Source organism: Telmatherina bonti (assembly GCF_933228915.1).
Source record: "Telmatherina bonti genome assembly, chromosome: 18".
NCBI lineage: Eukaryota > Metazoa > Chordata > Actinopteri > Atheriniformes > Telmatherinidae > Telmatherina > Telmatherina bonti.
Window position 1 is genome coordinate 22,212,990 of NC_136616.1, and position 20,578 is coordinate 22,233,567.

The 20,578-nt window shown below is 37.5% G+C and overlaps 1 protein-coding gene across 2 annotated transcripts in view; it reads left to right on the forward strand.

Annotated features, from left to right (window-relative positions):
- The window catches only part of LOC306768853 (glucosidase 2 subunit beta-like), a 143,038-nt gene that overhangs the window by 108,562 nt on the left and 13,898 nt on the right, over positions 1 to 20,578 (forward strand). For both annotated transcript variants that reach the window (XR_013771667.1, XM_079257312.1), the window contains exon 13: positions 10,212 to 10,283. Coding sequence is in view for 1 of the 2 variants with exons in the window: in XM_079257312.1 (XP_079113438.1) it covers positions 10,212 to 10,283 (72 nt within the window). In the remaining variant the exon portion in view is untranslated. The remainder of the gene's footprint in view (positions 1 to 10,211; positions 10,284 to 20,578) is intronic.

Sequence of the window (20,578 nt, forward strand, 5' to 3'; positions counted from 1 at the left end):
ACGAGGGGGAAAAGCTTCAAAAAGTCATAGCAAATTTTCCGCAGCAAGTAGAAAAGCCCAAAATAACGCTATGTAGCTACATTGCATAAGCCGCAATTTTCGTAAAATCTCGTTCGTATCGCGAGATTTTACGAGATTTAAGGCTAATGCGCTAAACACTGTTCAATGGAAACACCTGCAAATCGCAATCGTTGTTTGTCAAAACTTAAATATCGCTTTTATTTTGCGAAAGAATGTAATGGAAACGCAGCTATAGATTGATATCATTTGTCTGTCTTAGCTTTATTATGCATGGCTAATCAGTGTAAGCAACTTATTGTTGCATCATGAGCTCACATGACATTATTCCACCTGGATTAGCTTTTTTTTTTTTTTTTTTTTTTTTTTTTTATACACGGCTCTGTGAAGCACACATGCATAGAATATAGCCTATCTCAAGAAAGTTATTGGTTTGTTTGACATTTGAAGAAATAACTTCTTGTAAGCAAAATACAAAACAACAATAAGGATGTGTTTTGAAGCAGGTATTGAAGTGTCAGAGGGCTTAAGCGTGAGGCTCTGCATTCCTCTGTCTTCGCCCATGTCCATGCCTTTTAAATGCAAATATCACGCCTTTACTCAACTTTACTCTTTTCATTCACACTTTTATTGGTGAAAGTTCATTTAACTGATAAAAACCTAATCTAGAAATAGCCTACAGTGGCTGATAAGCAGCTTTCGAAAAACAGCTGTCCAACTGCATGTAAGCTTCAGCAAAAGAGCAAGTCATTTTTAATCCCTGTAGATGAATCTTTATTTGCACATATTTCACATTGCTTTCACACATGAAATTATTTATCGGAATGTTAAGCTTCCTTTTAATGAGAACCATAGGAAGCAAAACAAAGACATCTGCACAATGAAAATGGTTTAAAAGATCTTCACATCTTGTTACCTTTAGTGAATGAAAATTATAGTGCTTCTCACATAATGATGTTTTTTTATAATCTCGATTTCACAGATAAAAAGATGTCAGTCTATTTTTTAATGTTATAATAAAGAAATGATTAGTCGAAAAATTATACACCATCTCGGTCATATGGGTCTCTTAAAAATAGACCTTTTTGTGGAAAATGGAGACTGAAGTTGAATCGAACTCGTGTTGTGAGAACAGATATTTCACAGTTGCTCTCGAAGCCTCTGCTTTTTGGCTCGGTTCTTATTTTCACTTTTAACGTGGGAACTCTAATTATCACCTCAAGTTACGGTGAAGTAGATTTCCCAGAACCCCTCAATGTTAAGAATCGTTTTTACACCTTTAAGGAGTACAAGTGAAATGATTACACCTCCCTCCACACCTTCTCACGAAGCTCATATTTTATGTAGGATTCGTTGGCAGTGTTTAAACTTAAACAATCTAAAGTGAACTCTTTTAGCTGCTTTTGCTGCAACATACATAATTATCAGGTAATATAAACGTGCAACAGAATTTTGCAGTATTGTTGTGTGAAACTTTATTTTATCTTAAAGGAGACATACTCAAGCCACAAATATTTGCACTCTGATGTAATTTTATCACCTTTAGGTTTTCACATTAAAAAACCCCAGCCCACTGTTGTAGAATAAATAGATTTTACTCATTAGAAATGCTTGCAGCATGTTTCCACTCCTCTTTCATCGCATTTCTAAGGCATATTGGTGAACATAAGGACATTGTTAAATGTTTAAGCGCTTACATGTCTTTGTGTGTATATATAGTTTATACATAAGCTGAGAAATGAAGGCTTTACATAGTCCAATTGAATACAATTTGTTGTACACCAATTATAGTTTAATTAATCCAACATTAGTCCTACATATACTGGTGTTTAGATAAGTCAAATAATCAAAAATAGTTTCTGGTCTAAGAAAGCCAACAAAAGAAGTTAAAAGGAATATAAAAAAATCATTTAAAAAAGATTTTTAATGCCTAAAGTGAAGAACTAGTGGTTTTTTACAACAACCAACTATATATTTATTTCTTGTTTATGGTTTGCCAGGACTCTTCTGCATCTGTCTTTAGGCTAGTTTGGTCCTCAGCTTGTAAAATGCAGCTGATTTCAGACTCATCACTAGCAGTGCTAATGCTAGCACATCATTGCTTTTAAACAACAACAACTTGTATTGATGTGTATTAAAAATTTGTATGATACAGGCTGTGGTTTATATAGTAAATATTTCATTTATCTTTGCACATAAGATGTAAGAATATGAGCTTAAATGGTGTGAAATTTATAAATATATCCATGGCATACATGAAAATGATGATTTTAGCATTTAAACTTTTGTTTAGAAAAAGAAAAAAAACATTAATTGAAACCTAAATCACTTAAAACGCATACATCCATGTTTTTTTTTAATATTAACATTTAAATAAAACTGCAGTTGTTCATATGTTGCTTTGGAAACACCCTCCTCATGAATATGCTAATTAATTCATTGGTAATTATTGTTATAGTCTGTTCTATCCCTCCCTGCCCCCTCCAAGCTTTCAGCATATTGTCAGTTTGGCAACCGCTGCACTGTGGAAAAAAGCTTCATAACTACTGTTTTGTTTTGGTCCTTTTTTTCCCCCCCAAATTTCTGCCAGATGATGCCAGGTGGTTTTTCCACTCAGACAAAGCTTCAGGACTCTTTTTTTTTTTTTTTTTTTTTTTTTTTTGGTTGCCAAACTAATCATTGTGATGATGATGATGTTTTTCCTCTCTCAAACGGCTGATTTGGCCAACTCAGATGTTCCGACTATTTCTTTGATTGTTTTTTTTCTCTGTTTTTGCAGCATGAAGATCAGTGTCATTTGAATTATAAGCTGTTTTGACTGTCGACAGTAACAGCTTCCAAAAAAAAATTACCATGCTTGGAACTCCAATATATTGGCTTAACATCAGTATCAGCCAATACTCAGCGAGTTGACTGAGAAACTAACAGGAAACCATAAAACAAATGCAGTTACCAATGTTTGTCTTGATCATTTTGTTAACCACATAAACCCTTGGAGGCTGCACAACCATTGAACATGGAATAAGAATGGTTTAACGTCTTTAGACAATTTTTATAAATAAAATTCTTTGCTTAATTGAACTATTACTTTGAACTATAAAAATAGACCTTTTTAAAGTAAGTTTTGGTTGATGGATTCTTGTTTTTTACTGATCAAGGGTTGAAATTCTTTCAAGCTACCTGATATGTTGTTTCAATCAAAGTTCATGATGCATTTTAAAGTGAATTTGAAAAAAGAAATGTAAGTGCTCTCTGCATCGTCATCATTATCATCTCAACCTTCAGTTATTTCTGTAGAAATAATAATAGTCTGCCAGCAGTAATAATGTAATATCTTCAGAAATGGAGGGAGATTGAAGCATTAAATGATTCGCCAGAGACATTTTTTTTTTCTTTTTCTTTCAATGTTGGCCTTGGTGATGACTCCGAAAACAGAACTGTTTTCTATTTTCTGCACTTACGTAGAGACCCTTTAACTTTTTTTATTAACATTTTTACTTACATAATTGTTTACTTGCTGGGTAGTGGGAAAAATGTTTTTACCTTCATTCATTTTCTTTATGCTCAGAATATATTACACACAAACCCAGAAAAGTCTTACAGTGTGTGGTCTACCAACAGTAATTAATGAATCTGTCTGAATACAATGATGCTCTTTTTTTTTGTTGTTTTTCTTTTTTTAATAATACACTGTGAGCCATGAAGATGGACTTTTAATAGTTTAGTAAATTATATTCATTTTTTCTCATAATTGTGCTTGCAGCTTGATGAAATGACCATTCAAAGTTAAAAAGTACCAAAAATAACACTCTGATCATTGCTGCTATTTCAAACTTTACTACAGGAAAGAAATCCCAACACTGCAGAACTTTTCTCACCAACACAACATTAATCAAATGGCCTCTTTCATACCATCATCTCCTGCTGTAGGCGCTCCTTTATTACTTGCTGGCCTTGGCAAAAAGAGAATAACCGAGACGAGTAAGAATAACCTTCTATTCATTACATAATGAAAGTATGTTTTATCAAAATTGATTGTAAAGTGACCCAGTAAACATTCCTTAATCAGTTAAATGTCTCAAAGTACAGTTTTATGAAATTAAACCATTTTTAAAATAACACTGCAGATAAAATGACATAAAAAAGTCTGTGTAGATTGTTTGGGGAAATGGCGAGTAAAGACCACCCGTGCGAAGGACGCAACTCCCACAATAACCATCTCACTGTTAAAGAACTTAGATGCTGTGTGAATAAATGGAAATAAGAAATATCTTTCGTTTGCGCTCAATTACAACAACATAAACATAATAAATTGTCAGTTACTCTTGATTAGCTGTAAAGTTTTAAGGCTTTAATAACAGTATTGATCATATTCGCTTGTTATGATTCCACTCATCTCTTAGAAAAACTGCAGATATTTCAGTAAACAATCATGCTTAGCCTTTATTCTGCTGCATCAGCTTTTACCTGCAGCGTGTTGGCAGAGTGTTCAGCGTTACCTGTTTCTGTTGTTGATGCCGTTGCTGTTTGCAGTGTCACTTCCAGTAAAATCCACCCACGGCATCATGTAGCAGTCTACTGGCAGAAAGACGTGCATGACTGTTGTTTTCCTTTTAACAGAATCTTAATAGAATTCTGAAAACATAAGCTGCTACTTTTTTTTTCTTTTTTTTTTTTCTTTTTTTTAAATTATTTGTCCGGGTGGAATTGTGTCAAAAATTCGGTGACCTTTAGATTGTTTTAAGATGGTTTCATGCCGGAAACCGGTGTATAATCATCTTTTTCATAGTTTTAGAGTCACCACCTTCATAAAGATAAAGAAGTGTGATGACATGAAGAAATGAGTCCAATGACAAGACAGTTTTGAAGCTTTTGAACCGTTCAGAAGCAAGAAAGCAGTTTTATATTCCTTCCCTTTTTGCTGTAGATTTACTAGGAGAAAAAAATAAAAGTAAGGATTGTTGTCTTTGTTACATTAAAGTGAGATGTTTTTATCTGAAGATATCAGCAGGCTACCCTCCTCAGCATTTCACTAGTTTTATTGTCATGTTACTACAGTAACCCAGAAGGATCAAACCAAACATTGGCACTTTAGTGGGCTTTTGATGTTTTTGAAAGCTGCAGGAATTTTTTTCTTGAGCTAAAACGTAGAAGATGAGCTGAGCTTCATTTCATTTTGTTGTAATTTAGTTGATGACACAGAATGTTGTTACATCTTAACTTTGGAAACTGAGAGAAAAACAAAAACATTCATCCCAAATCATCATTCCTCCACCACTGTGCCTGACAATAGATATGAGGTGTTTATGTTGATACACCATGCGTCTTCTCTCATCCTCAGTTTGCTCCATAAGTCCTGTGCACTTCATTTTTTTTTTTTTTTTTTTTTTTTGTTGTTGCTTTGGTCTTTTAAAGTACTTAGTTGTTACAGGTGGGGAATTTAATTGAAAAAAAAAATTAAAATCTGGGTTTTTTGATTCAACTACTCCATTATAAAAGTTTGGGTAATTTTTATTGTTCTTTTTACTTGTGTTCTTGGGTATTATAGCAGCAGAATGATGGTCTGGCTATTGTGTTGTTTTTTTCCTAATTGAAATGAGGAAAAATGACTATAGCGAAAAAGTCTTCTACATTTTTTTTTTGTTTTTGTTTTTAGTCTCTACAAAAAATTAGCAATATTGCGGTATCCCGAGAATCGCTTTATTATATTGAATCGGCACCCTAAAAAAAAAATCGTAATAGAATCAAATCCGGACGAAAGCATATTGTTACAGACCATAGACTGTGTATGAAGAGATGGACGGAGCCTTTGTGACATCACCCATAGGTTTCTGAGGAGCTGAATTGAAGCTCGGTGGGCGGTTCCTACCGTCGCCATGTTGGCAGCGTCATGCGTGCCATCTCACCCGGAAAATACAAATATGGGCAAAGAAGTGGAGCTGAGAGGGCAGCTGTGAGCATCATGGTGGATGATTGACATCGAGCAAACTCCAAGCTATCTGTAGCTAAAAGCTAACTGAGCTAACCCAGCGATAACGGGAGCTAACCAGCTAACGGAGGTAAGCGGGCTAAAGCTAAGTCACGTTGTTAACCGGCTAAAAACCGCAGTTCTTCTACGTTCTTCTGACTTGAAGCCGGAGATTGGTACCTATCAATTAAAAGGACACGCCTCTAAATAGGCCAAACTTCGAGAATAAATTACTTTAAAATGGGCGAGTTAGAAAAAAATTCACTCCCCCCACAGTTGTCATGAAGGTAAAACTGACCTATCATCCGAAAATGGATTTTTGAACCAGGCTGTAAACATGTTTATTTCTGCCGTGAAGTTGGCCTTTTTAACATGGGAGTCTATGGGTATTTGCTCTGTTTTGGAGCCAGCCCCTAGCGGATGAAGGGGGAACTGCAGTTTTAAGCACTTCTGTATAGGCTTCACTTTCAACCACCGAAGGTTGCTGCTTGTTACAGACCTATTATTTATTAATACTTTTTGTCACGTTCATTTTCATGTGCAGAAAAACATATTCTGTTTTTATGTGTTCATATAGTAAAACACTGTAAAGGTTATGTGTGAGTAACACAATTATACGGTATTTTAATCTGCTTTTATGTCAAAGTTAAAGTAAAGCGAGTTCATTTTTCTTTTAAATGCCTTAACCAACCTGAGGCCACAGAAACAGGCTTATGAGCTTCACGAGAAGGTCAGCGAGTTTCCAGCAAGTTCCAGACATGCATCATGTAGTGGCATAGCTGAGAAGTGAATTGGCCATTTCAACAAACACCTCCAAATGCAAATAGCCCAAAATAAGCTCCATCTTTGCATTTTATACTTTAGTTTGATTCCATTTTAAATGAATGCAAATTCGACATTAAACCAGTTTTGCTTTAGAATTCAGCAGATCTGTGGGGAACTTTGCCCTTCTGTCCGTTCCAGTGAAGCGTGAAATACTGCCTGAGGGGCTTGGAGGCTGCATCTAAGATATTTATCTCTTACTGTGTACCTTCAGGCACTAGCACACCTGCCAAAGATTGACACAGTGGTACCAACTTATTATGGCAAGTGTCAGAGCTGCATTGTCAGACAGTGACAGATCGAACACAGAGGAAAGAGATGCAATGTGGCGTTCAGCAGATAAATGGAAGGATCACTGATGCCATTGTTGATCTAAAGCTTCTATTTATTATCAAAGGTCTAATAAGTGACCCACTGTGTTTTATCCTCGTGTCTTGCTGTCTTTATCATCTTTTGTACTCTCCACCCAGTGTCCCTGTTGTTGCACATAATCATCTGTCATATTTGCAGCCTGTGCAGTTGGTGATTCATATGCACAGCGTCACCAGCAGCACACTCTCATTCCCTCCCACTCTCTTTTGCGCACTTTTATTTCTTTTTATCCTTCAGTCTTGCCCTTCCCTCTGTCTTCGCCTTTGTTCTCCTTGCTGTTTCTGCGTCCTGTATTTCCACCGCTGTCAGTCTTTTCTCCTCAAAGCTTTTTTGTCACCGCCCGTCCGTCTCGGCTGATATCTCTCCCCCCCTTTGTGTCACACTGTGCTCATTGCTAAGGATAGCTGGGGACAGTAAATGCGCCTGTTTGACCTTTCTGCTCCATCCCATTTATGTAACACAGATGGCAGAATGTGGAGCGTTTGTCTTGCCAACAGACAGCTAATCAACGTGCACCTCGGTCTGTATGCTGGGCTTGGCATTTCTAATCTCCCCTAACTTTTTTTTTTTTTTTTATTACCCAGCGACAGTTTTTCTGTTGCTTTGCCTACTTTTTTTTTTTTTGCACCCTGCCACATGGAGGCGAGCATCCAAGGTCAGATTACAGTGACCTCCACCCCACACACACACACGTACACAAATAGTCCATCTTTTTTTCTATGCAGTGATGGCATGTCAGCAAAAGTGGGCAGGGATGGATGGCTTTGCCTTGAGGGTAGGAGGAAGCGTGAAAGAAGAGGGAGAAAAGAGGTACAGACATACAGGGGTACTCTTTTGGGACTCATTTTATAGTTTTTTCATTGCTTTACCCCCCTCCATTCCTCCACTCACTGTGCTTCTGTCGATCAGGTGCCATCTGTTTCTCCGCTCAGATGAGGATGTCTGTTGTTGCTGAAATGCCAGCTTTAGAAACTTAATGAATCCTGTGACTTCTAAAAAGGAACAATAAAGCCTGTGCTGAGAGGGAATTCACATTTATTTATGCTTGGTTGTTGTTTTTCACCTGTCTCATGTTTGGCATTCAGGTGATTTCAAGAGTTCTGGTTAAGAAGTTATCGTACATGTTTAGAATGGAGAAAAGGACTAAAGTTCATTAAAGTAATTAGATGGCCTCCATTGGTTCTGCAGGTGTGCAGCTGAAAAAAAAAATCTGCAATATAGTACTCCACTAAATCAAAAAGTTAAAGTTTTCAGATAGTCCTGTTTTTAATGTCTTTTAACTTCACAGAAAATACAAGGAGGGCAGTCAATATTTAAACATACTACACACAACTCCAGCTCACAAACTCTGAAATGTCCCTTTAAGGAATCTTAGGTATGCTAAATTCCTTTTAGACCTTCACAAAGGAACAGTGGTAGTATTATTACAGACTACCATGGAAATCCCAAAGTTTTAACATCACTTATTAAATCAATTGAATAAATTTGACCGTACTTTTTTATTGCCACACCTTCAGTTTAGCAGTTTATGCATTTTTCCTTCCACATTCCATATGTCACATACATTTGGGCAGGTGATGCTAGCAAATGAGTGGTCCATTTACCAAAATCACTGCAAAAACTCAGCCTTAAAAAAACAAGAAAAAAAAATACAAAAATTAGGTAAATGTTGCTTAAAATAAGATAAATTATCTGCCAACAGAAGAAGAAATTTGGCTTGTCAAGACTTCCCAAAACAAGTAAAATTACTTGCATAAAAAAGCAGGTAAGTCTGTGGAGACAGAAAAGGGAATCTGTAGAAAGTAGCCAAAAAGATCTCCAAGATAAGTCGCATTTAATGCTGGGGTGCCAAAACTTGGTCCTCAAGGGCCGCTGTCCTGCAGGTTTTTGGTGTATTCCTGTTCCAACACACCTGGCTTACATTAAATGATCCAACAGCCAATGAAGTTCTGCACAATGAGTGATTAGTTTGAGTCAGGTGTGTTGGAACAGGGATACATGGCAAACCTGCAAGATTGTGGCCCTCAGGGACCGGAGCTGGGCACCCCTGATTTAATACAATTGCTAACTCCTCTAGACTTTGGCCAAGTGCAAGAGCCGTGGGTGGTGAACTAACTGCAGCCTCTAACTACTCCTATGCCTCAGTAGGTAGCCATTGAGCCTCGAAGTATTCCTGTTTACACAGACTTTGATTTGGCTTTTATTCCTCTAATTGCCTACAGACAAAACTTAAGATAGTTTTAGAGCTAAGCTTGAACATGTAACAGCTAACAGGGCTTTTCCCTACAAGGAAATTGCAACTAGTGGACATAACTCAGCCGTTTGTTGAATGTAATGTGGTGCTACTTGTGGCAGAAGATTTGATTACTTTGAATTAGCAGCCATGGTCTAGCTTCAATATTTTAAAATCTTTTATCTCTGCAGTGTTAGTCTTTGTTGACTCCTGCCTCAAATAACTGGCTGACTTACTATTGCTGTCAAACACTCAACAAACCTTCAGTCCACTGTTTGGTGTAGAGGTTGTCTGATTTATTCTTTTTTTTTTTTCTTTTTTTTTTTTTTCCCCAGTTTAGTTCTTTAGTTTAGTTTAGTTCTTTAGTTTCATTTTTTTCTTTCCTGCTACACCTTAAATTGAATCTTATAGGAATATTTTAGTTACATTGTGGACTGGAAAGCCAAAACAATGGGTCACTAGAGGCTTAACAGCTCTGTAGAGCTGAGAGGAACTGCAGTTTGGTGATAATCCCTTCACATTAAGTCCACTGTTGGTATGAAACTCCTGTTTGATGAAATATGAAAACGAAGCATTTTTGAACATCTTTCAAAGTCCTACAAAATAGTGCTGTGTTGAGGAAAAACCGATTAACGCTAGTCTAGAAGGGATGCCAATATTGATGCCATGTTGGTCATGAAATACTCAAAATAAGAAAACCAAACAATTTGTTTCCCTAACAAGGTGAAATGGCAATAAATGAAACTGTATGTACCATCTGACTTGGTGGATGCATCATAACTTGTGTTTCCTCTGCAGGTATATGTATACGCTGTGCCCGTTCAATCAAGTCACACAAAAGAGCACTTCAGGAACAGAGGTATCATTAGGGTAAGTACGTCAGTTCTTGTCAGCTATGTTTCTGCTGTGGAAATCCCAATATCCAGTCAGGATGTCACCTCATATATATATATGTCTTCTTTCAAAAGAGCAATATAGCATCATGTGTGTATTTAGTACTGTGGTATTTGCTGATTACAGCTGCAAAAAATTACCCTTTGGGTTTTCTTTTGTTTTCCACTTTCATATGCATTAATATGGTCACTCAGTGTCCGTTAGCTTCTCGTGACCTTTAATCAGTCACTAGCAGATCTTTATAATAGTTTTAATACCCTTTGATCAATGACAAATGGTGCAGGTTTCATATACTGCTGGAATTGTCTTTCCTTTGCCTCCAAGGGGTTCAGTTCCATCTGAAGGTTTATGTGCTGGTGATTGGCTATAACCTTGGGAATGCTTGTGTGAACTGTTGGGCTCAGGTTCATATTGAAATGAAGTATGGGAGATACTGCTCAGTCTGTACTCTTGATCTTGAAATTATAAACAGATTAAATATGTAACCTTAATGTTCTTAGTCAAATGTTTGCCGTAAGAGCTTTTTTTTTTTTTTTTTTTTTTGCAGTTTGGCACAAAGGCTTCCACTGTGGAGCTGAGTTTAGCTTCTATCATCATACACTTTTCTTATTCTCAACCATTTATGCCAATCAGTTGGGAAAAAAAAAAAAACATACTGATGCTCTTTTTTTTTTTTTTACATTTTCTTTACTTTTTCTATTACTCTGGATTTTGGATTTGAAGTGGTAATTATAAGATGTTGCCTCACTGTCCTTTTACACTCTCTCATTAGCCTTAACCATCAGTCATCTGGCACTTTTATAAGGTGCAATTTTGGATACGTTGTTCCGTCACCGCTGACACCTCTGTGGAAAATGCTTTTATGATTCGCTGCGACTCCTCCCAGAAGACGATGGCTCAATGGCAGTGTCGTTTTCTTCTTTTTTTTTTTTGTTTGTTTCTTGCCGGCGCATAGACTAACGACTTGTTTTGCGAACAGACAGTAAAAAAATTTGGGACGCAGTGTCAAAACATTTTGTCTCCTTTGAGCTATGATGCCATTAGGTGCGACTTGTCTTCTCTCTGCGCCAAAAGTGAGACGTTACAGATAATTTATTCGCAATTATCCATCCCAACAAACATAGTTTTTTTGCTCTCAGATGGCAAATTACTTGGAGTCCAAAGCAGGGCTTTATTCCTTTTTGCACCGCCACCTCCCACACTACCTACTCACATTTGGAGCGGAAAGTGCAATGCTTCACCATGTTGTTAGCGCAGGAAAGAAGAGGAACAGAATGCTAACTGTGAGTAATGTGACCTCAGCGCTCTGCCTGCCTGTCAATCATGATGGTATGGAAGGGCAGAAGGACCAAACAGAAACAGTAGTTGAACAAGTCTTTGACTGTCTTTGGAACAAAATCTCTGCCAATAATGACATGAAGAGCAGGATTTCAGATGTACGCTTAATCTTTTTCTGGCCATGATGCTATAGCTATCGTTTCTTAATCTCAGTTTAGGAAAAAAAAAAAAAAAGAAAAAAAAAAAAGTCGCCCGATTGATGTAACTTGCTTTTCCACAAGTAAACACCTTATTGGTATTTTCAGGGTGTGGGCAGACATTGCAGCACTATATGATATACTATACTGTTTCCAGAGAGCATGTAGTGAAGGTCTTCACAGACTGGTTTCAGCAGAGGAGGGGGAAGGGAGGGACATGAATCATAGCTAGCGTGGTGGGTATAAAGTTCATTTTTTATCCAGACAGACCATCAGTCAGACCTTGCAGGATATAGTTGGGCCTCTTGATATCAATCTGCATGGAGGCATCCTCTTTCTCCCCAGAGGAGTTGAGGAGGGAAGAGGGGAGTGCTTTGATTTAAACGCCAGCATTTATCACACCTGCTCCAGCATCCTAAAGGACAGCCATGTGAGACAAAGAAGAGGGGGCAGAGATGGAGAAAACAGAATTAACATGAGCGGCCTGTCAATGGAAAGTGTGAAGCTGGAACTGTGACTGCTTCCATTCCTACGAACTTGCTTGTACTGTTTTGACTAATTTGGATTCCACACAATCTGTTTTTGCAGTATTAAGGAGATGCAGCTGCATTGCGATTGTAGCTCACGGCCGGTGCCATTTGTAAAATATGTCAAGGCTCATAAAAGTGAAAATTGTTGCCTAAGCCCTAACCTTCCTTTATGCTTGGCTGTGCTGCATACTTGGTGTTAGACCATTAACTATACAAATGTCCTTTAGAAACAATAAATCAACCTGGGAATGCTTTTTATTTTTCTACTTGCTGTTATATTGTGACTGTACACACAGCTGTAAAAATTTCAGAAGGCATGGCAGTCATACTGTATGCTCCCAATTATCTGTAAATGTAGATATTATACAACACAAATTCCACCTCCTGATTTCCAATATCTCTGTTTTCCATTTGGCTTCTCTGCCTTTCAATCTCAGCAGCTCAACCACCTCCTGAAATGGCTATTGTAACAATAACATCAGCCATGATAATGATAATAGAGTAGAGGAAAATGCTTGCATTGCGACAAACACCATCCCAGTGTGACAGCGTCGTCCATCTTCATAATGTCCCCTCCACCCACCCACACCGACCCTCTGCAACAGCACACATGCTAGGTAAAATAAGAGAGTAGCAAACACACACCATATGAAGTCCACATCAAGTTACAATCAGACACATCTGCTGGTACTAACTCATGCTTATGTGTGCTTACACAACACACAAGCATTGACTCAAGTTGTTGGATGGAGAAACAACCCACACAAGTGAATATCTTCTGTGTTAAGAAACAGAAAGTCGTCACCTGTTCACTCAGTCTTCACAAGTTTATTGTATCATATGCACTTTTGTTCATTTCTACCATTCCATCATAGAGAACTACTTGAGGTTAGCTGTATTTCTAACATATGGGACATGAATGGCTGGATATTAAACTTTTTCTGGACCGCAAAAGCTCATAAATCGATTGGCATTATGAGTTTATCATTTCATTGTTGAATGAGTAGATGGCTTCAAGATTTAATATGTTTAGACCCCAAAGCAGCAAAGTAGCCCAAAATAATCATATTTACTTTGCTAGACTTCCAATTCTGGATTATTCTTGTCATACTGACATGCAACTTGTTTTTTGTTGACTGAAGGGTGAATTTCCTTAATTTATTTACTTAAATGTGCTACAGAGTTAGCCTAGCAGCTAATTTGCATCTGATTATCCATTAGCAGGTCTTAACAAAGGTCTTAACTGCTTACCATCCACAGCATATGTAGCATTTCCAAGTGCATGAAATTTCAGTGTAACATTAGAAACATTTATAACTATATGTAACAGGTGTAACTCGTAAACTTGCTAAGAAATCTGCGTTGTATATTGTGATGAGAGATGAGGCAGGGACCACTGCTGTCTTGCAACTGGTGGGGAGGTTTATTCCAGGACCACACTGTTTAAAACAATGTTTGATCAGTACAGGAACTGCTTTGATGTGGCTTTGTCATGCACACCTCTCCTCAGCGGGGCTGCTAGCAAACTGAGGAGCAGAAGAGGGAATGATGTCATAACAGGATATCAGAATCACATTAAGAAAATAAAAGCTCTACAATAAAATATATGCATGAAATAAAAAATAGGTAAATAATATAGAACAAAGTGTATATAAAGCAAATTTTTGGTGAAATGTGAAGTATTTTAACATACCTGTTCCATATATTCTAGCAGTAGTTAAATATGCGTTCATTTGGAAAACCAGAACAGCAGCAAATTCTTTAGCTAACTACTGGTTATTCTGCATAATAGTCTGTGGCTTGAAAGCCTCTACCAAACCAACCTACCAGTTTAGTTCTATAATCTACACACAGACACAACTATATCTATAAATATTAAGATAACCATTTTAACTTAAACCTTGTTACATTTCAGGCCACCTATTTTGCTTTCTTTTCCAAAATAACTGCTTAAAGGTAGTATTTTATTTTTACTATATTGCTTAAAATTCTGTTTACATCTTGATTGCAACAAGTTAATGAAATGCTCTAACACAATTTAAAAGAAATGTCGCATTTAGAAGGAACAGAACTGAAAAAACACCATCCCATCATTTTAACCGGCCTGTGCTAAATGATTGGATGGTGAGATGTCTTTCAAACTCTCACCACTTGTCCCTCCTCCCTCAATCCCTCGATGCATGCCCCTCCATGTGCACAAATCACTTGTTCTCAGAGGTTTAAAGCATTTGTAAAGGCAATGACACGAGAGCCAGAGCTTGGCTAGGTACACTAACTAGCGTAATACAGTGCTTCCTAAATTTTTTAAGCTATGAGCCCAACGATAATGTAAGTTGGTATTTTTCACCTCGTGTGGCTGGTAGGTTAACTGCATGTTTGAATCTTGATCCGAACAGTGGGGTGAAGAAAAAATATTTCATTTGGTGACCCATTGAAAATTTCCCACTGATGGGTCAGAACCTGTTCTTTAGGAATGAGTGGCATATTATGTCAAAATACAGTACACTTGCTCATGAGCCCTCGGAAACAAGGGTTGCATGTTTCTGTGCTTTCAAGGTGTTACTTCAGGGCGAAGTCTTAAGAAAAGAGTTTGGACTTTTGAATTGTATATTTTTTAAAATGTATCTTGCTCAAATCATTTTCCAGAATCGCCTGCCCTTCCTTTCATTTCAACAGCCGTAAAAAAATTTTCAGCAAAATTTTACATTTGCCAAACAAAGTTTTTTTCCTTCAAATTCTCCAAAAGTAGTTGTGGGTTGTAAATTTCTCCAGCTTGTTGACCCGATATGGGAGTTGTCTGGATCTTTGTATCAGTCTCCAAGGAATTTTTTTTAAAATTCTAAATATATTAATTTTAAAAACAATGACAGTTATTTCTCTCATTCAAATGGACGCACATGTGTTTCTTGAGATTATTGCTGCTTTGAGTTCTTCCTTTTTGTATGTATGGATGATTTAAAGATCGTTTCTTAAAAACAGAAAACTAACGTTCATGAGAAAGACATCATCAGTAATACACTGCAGTATAAGTTACTGTACATTTGTGACTTTATTCCAGTTGTCTGACAAAATGCTGCACAAAATAAAATGTACTATTTGAGGCAGGAGTGCAGAGCGTGCAACTCGCTGAAAACAAGAAACAGGTTAATACTCAAGTGATACAATAACCCAGGTAACCAGCAGCTGTTCCTTCCAGTTAGCAGAAAGTGTGTGTATAACCTCATTTTGACTTTCTTACAGAGAGCATGATAAAACACATGCAGCACAACAATGGAATCCATTTATGTTTTAAAACACAGGAAGTACTTCTGCTAATTAGTGTTGAAGTTATTAATGTTAATAACGACAGCAACGACAAAAACTGAGGCATAACATACGACAATTGTCAGGTTTGAACATTTTGATAGCTTACTGAATATTTTTAATCCATTTACAGTCACTCTGTTGTAGATTGACTGCTGTATTTGGTATCATGCACCAATTCCGACCAAATTTCATTGCTGGCAGACAGATGTGCTACTTTGTTCAGATACAACTTTACAAACCTAATCTGTGTTCCCATGTTCTTTTTAGAGTTTGACAACGCATTTAAACAATCTTCAATTGTTCAATTTTTTCAAACTATTTTCCTCACGAATTTGTACTAAAGGAAACCTGGATGCTAGTCTCCTTCCAATAGGACCAGTACAGATGTTATTCACGTACTGCTTCAAATGTGCACAGTTCTGGTAAATAAATAAAAAGAATTTAAAATGTCATGTGTTGCAGTTCATTTGCAATTGTATTTACCTACCAATACATAAATATATATGTATACATATGTATGTGACACACGTTTATACATATATATGTGTATAAAATATGTCAAAAGCGTGTCTGGCTATAAGAACCTTTACCCATGAGCAGATGTGCGTTTGAAATAATAATGTAGACCCTTTCAGACATAGCCCAGGATAAACACATGAAACTAGCTACTGGTGTAGCAACATAGAGAGCTACTTTTGAACCCAGGAACCTTTGGCGTATGTGTTGAACCAAATATATCTGTTTATGTGAGAACATAGGATGCAGAAAGTTATTTAAAACAGATAAAGCAGTATAAAATGAAGATGCACTCCTTAGAAATGTGTTTGTCAAAACAGAAAAATTGAAAAGCTGCATTACTGAATCTTCTTACTAATATTCTGCCAAAGAAGAGCATATTTAAATCTAGCTCTCGAGGACAAAGGGATCAGTGGTGGTGGGGTGTCAACCAATGAGTTTTTGTTTTAGGACTCAAGGGAAATCAGGTGGCCACGCCGTCGGGGTCAGTGAGGTTGGCATGTGTTGCCCTGGAAAGTTCAAGGAGCGAAGCCCTCCATTGTGCCGGGGTCAAACTGCTTTACACTTGTAATCATTGAGCCCACACAAGGAGAAAACAGACATAAAAAAACAGCAGTGTTGAAATTGTGCGAAGCCTGGCGAGCAGCTTGCTTGTTCACCCTTCACCCTTGGAAACACACTGTGTTTGACTGTCCAGGCCTGGAATAAGCCCAACATCAAAAGCTGAAAACAGGATAGGCAGAACAGGAATAATAATAACTCCCAGACAGTACTGGGCGGAGATGAAGAACAACAGTAGATGACTACAAAGAAGAGATTTTCACCACACCAATGACTCAGACTGTACACTTTCAAAACAGGTACATATAACCATACAGGGTTCGAAAGCATTATATGAATATTAAGAGTGAAAGAAATGCATAGACTGAAAGGCATATTCTGCCTTTGTCTAATCAAATCAAGAGAGAAAGGAAGACCAAAATCGTAGGGGGGGTGGGGGTACGCTATTAGTTTTGTGAGCTACGCTTTCAGGTTCATATTGCTCAGTATTCAAACCCACAGGTCTCCCTTGACCTGCTTTATTGAACAGCAAATTTTCAAACAGAAAACAGTGGAGAAGTGAGGTAGCCTAGCAACATTGAAACCACAGTGAGTGACTGCGTATGCCCACTGCGAAGGAGCCAGGCAGTTGAAATGACAGCGCAGAGCAACCCCAGGGAGAGTGGGATGTGCTGGCCACCGTGAAAAATACAAATAGGATGGCAGCATGCGGCTGATATATGTCTGCTGTTTACAGATCTGCCTCTTTTCAGATGCATACAAATGTCTTCCTTTTTTTTTTTTTTTTTTTTTTTGTTACCAACTGCCAGTCTCACTTTAAAAGTAGAGCTAGTGACCCAATGCCACATTGTTGCGCCTTAAATAGAAGATTCCTCGATTGCAACAGAGGAAATCCTCCAAAAAGTGAGAAAAAGAAGGCACATCGATGTGAATGCCTCCAGGCTGTCAAAGTCCCTCCAGGGGCCTTCCTTTGAATGATCCAGCTGAGCAAATTTATCGTCACAGATCCAAGAAAGAGAACCCTCCACTCTGTGACCATGGTAATATGGAAATATGCTCGTATGATCAATAAGAGTCCATTTCCCATGGGTACCAACCAAGCGGCTAAACATCTATTTTAAAAAGGGCAGGTAGAATGAAGTTCTGATAGAAATCGTATCATGTTGCCTTTCGTTTTCACATTAATTACTGTGCTATTGCTGTTGTCTGCAGTAGCTGCGCGTGAACTGTATAAACAGGAGATAAGTACTGCAGATAATTATCTCGATAGGTAGCCGTTTTGCTGTGCAGCTTTTCAGAGGGAGCTGCAAGATTATTACTGTAAAGTGCTTGAATACAAGAAGTTACAAATGAGCACAAAGAACCTCACCATCGACCTGAGACTCAAGCACTGAATGACACACTTGAACGTCACTGGGAGTGGTAGTAATGGGCATGAGTATAATTGGGCTATTTTCTGGTGGTATTTTAAAGATTTGACAGCATGTTTCTGCTTCCAGTAGTTCTTTTTGGGGAGACAGGTTGTGTTACAAGACTAATGAAAGGTATCCATTCCAGGGTGCTGTGAGGAAATGGCTCTTGCACTAAGGTTGTATAAGCATGATGACTTAGTCTACCCTTACTGTATACATATTGTCATGATCCGGCTTAAAATCCATAACAAAGCAGTGGTACGAGAAAGCATTTCATCCAAAAAGAGAACATTACCAAAACTAAAACAGAAAGAAGAAGGAAGAGGGAGCATTAGGCTACAATCGATAGGATATAAATGCGAACTGGCCGGGTGCTCCTCATTGGCTTGATGAGCTCCATCCACCGCTCTGCAAAGGAAAAATGTAACAAGTCACAGGGAAAAACAAAACAAACAAGCTCCATAGCATCATTGTTGGTACGTATTAGTTTTTATCTGCTGACTGGGTGAGAGCCAGGATTACCTTCTCCATCAGTGTTGCTTCCATTTGTGTATTTTTTTTTATTTTTTATGTGGACTTTAACAGTTTAAAAGCTGAACGGAAACAACAAAAATTAGGAAAAAATTCCAATGTGAGGCTGTTTTTTCTTTTTGACTTTTGCAAGTTAAACACTTGACAATGTGTTCTTTTTTTTTTTTTTTTTTTTTTTTTTTTAATAAATTCTTCAAACACAAAGACCAGTAAAAACACAACTTGTCAAGTTATTGCCAGCTGTTCCTATATCCTTCCTCAGATTCCCAAATATGGCCAAAGTTACTGATTTTGATGTCCTTTTTTGGGAATCTGCTCCAGACCCAGTTTCTTTCTTTTCCCAGCTACATGGCGCCTAACTTTTCATTGTCTAGAAGTAAAATTCTCCTTTTTAAGAATCCGTTCACACTGGCACTATTTGGTTTGCCTAAAATAAACTCTGGCCTGCTTCCACAGGAAGTAGGGTTCATTTGGAATGGTGTTAACATTTTGTCCAACGCCAGTGTGGCACTTGCAAACCATTCGGAGGTCTTGGTGCACTTGCAGGTGAAAACCCTGATGTGGTTCACTTACAGTGTGAATGCAAATAAACTATCCAGTGAAGCACAGAGAGGAAGTGATAAAGAGTGTGTTGCATTTTCTCATACTGGGCTACTTCTTGTGAAAGTTTAAACACCATCTTAAAAGACAGAAACCCAAATACTGCATACATGTAGTGTTGCTCCATTGTCTGGTGTTTTGAATGAGTCAGCAGGAATGGAAGAATTTCTGTTAAAAATGATAATGAAAGTATGTCTTGTCTTTATTGTTTTGTTAAAAGCTATTTCTTTAGAAAACTCTCCTAAAGTTTACTTCAGATCCTCTTGACTCTAGTTTGTAAACAAGGTTGTCTAATACACAGTTTCTCAAATGGGGGTACGTGTACCCCTGGGGGTACTTCAAGGCATTCCAGCGGGTACTTGGAATTATTTGGAAAAATCTTTCATGTTTTCTTTAAAACATTCTTAGATAAAATAATATAAATATAATATTATATACATATTTAATATATTTAAATAAATGTAAGTTTACATTTACAAACTGAATTTACATTTAGATTTACACCATTTCATTCATCCTAAAATCCCACATTCCGACTTGAATTGAAGCCTACCTGTTATGAGCCAAATCATATCCGTCAGTCACTGTCGCCTTGACAACACAAACAAAAGTTTAATAAACCAAACACAAATGACAAAGTGCTGTATTTCATGTGTTTTCTTAACTAAAAATAGGGGTACTTGGCTGAAAAATATTTTACAAGGGGTTCTGTGTTGCAAAAAGGTTGAGACAGGTGACCTGCACATGTTGCATTATACCAGCTGGGATTGACTCAGTGACAAAGAACTGGTCAAAGCAGATGAAGAAGATGGATTGATGGATGAGCAGACATGACATATCAACAACAGGGCATTTCTTTAATCACACCGTTCAACATTTTCATCGTGTGACTCCTCATTGTACAAGCAATCTGCTGCAATCAAACTATCACATTGAAAACAAGCGCATCATATCTTTTTGCATTTTTCGTTTTAGCGTTTGATTTGCTCTCCGCTGCTTTGATTTTTCCTTTTTTTTTTTTTTTTTTTTTTTAACCAGTTAATTAGTGCAGCGATGCTCCCTTTCATGTTTTCCCATCAAACCCAGTCTTTTAATTGTTTTGATAGGCATTTGAAAATAAGGAATTATTTTATTATTTAACTTTTCATGTCTCATCTTAACCTACAGAGCAGTGACACTTCAACAGGAACAAGTGCATAATTATACATTTAAGTGTTCTACTTAATGTGCTCATTTTCAAGCTGTCAAGGTCATTCACTGGAGTGCCATTAGCGAAGAGAACGGTCCTCTTTACCTGGAAACATGGCAGCCACTTAATGCCCAATGCTCAAGAGGAGCAT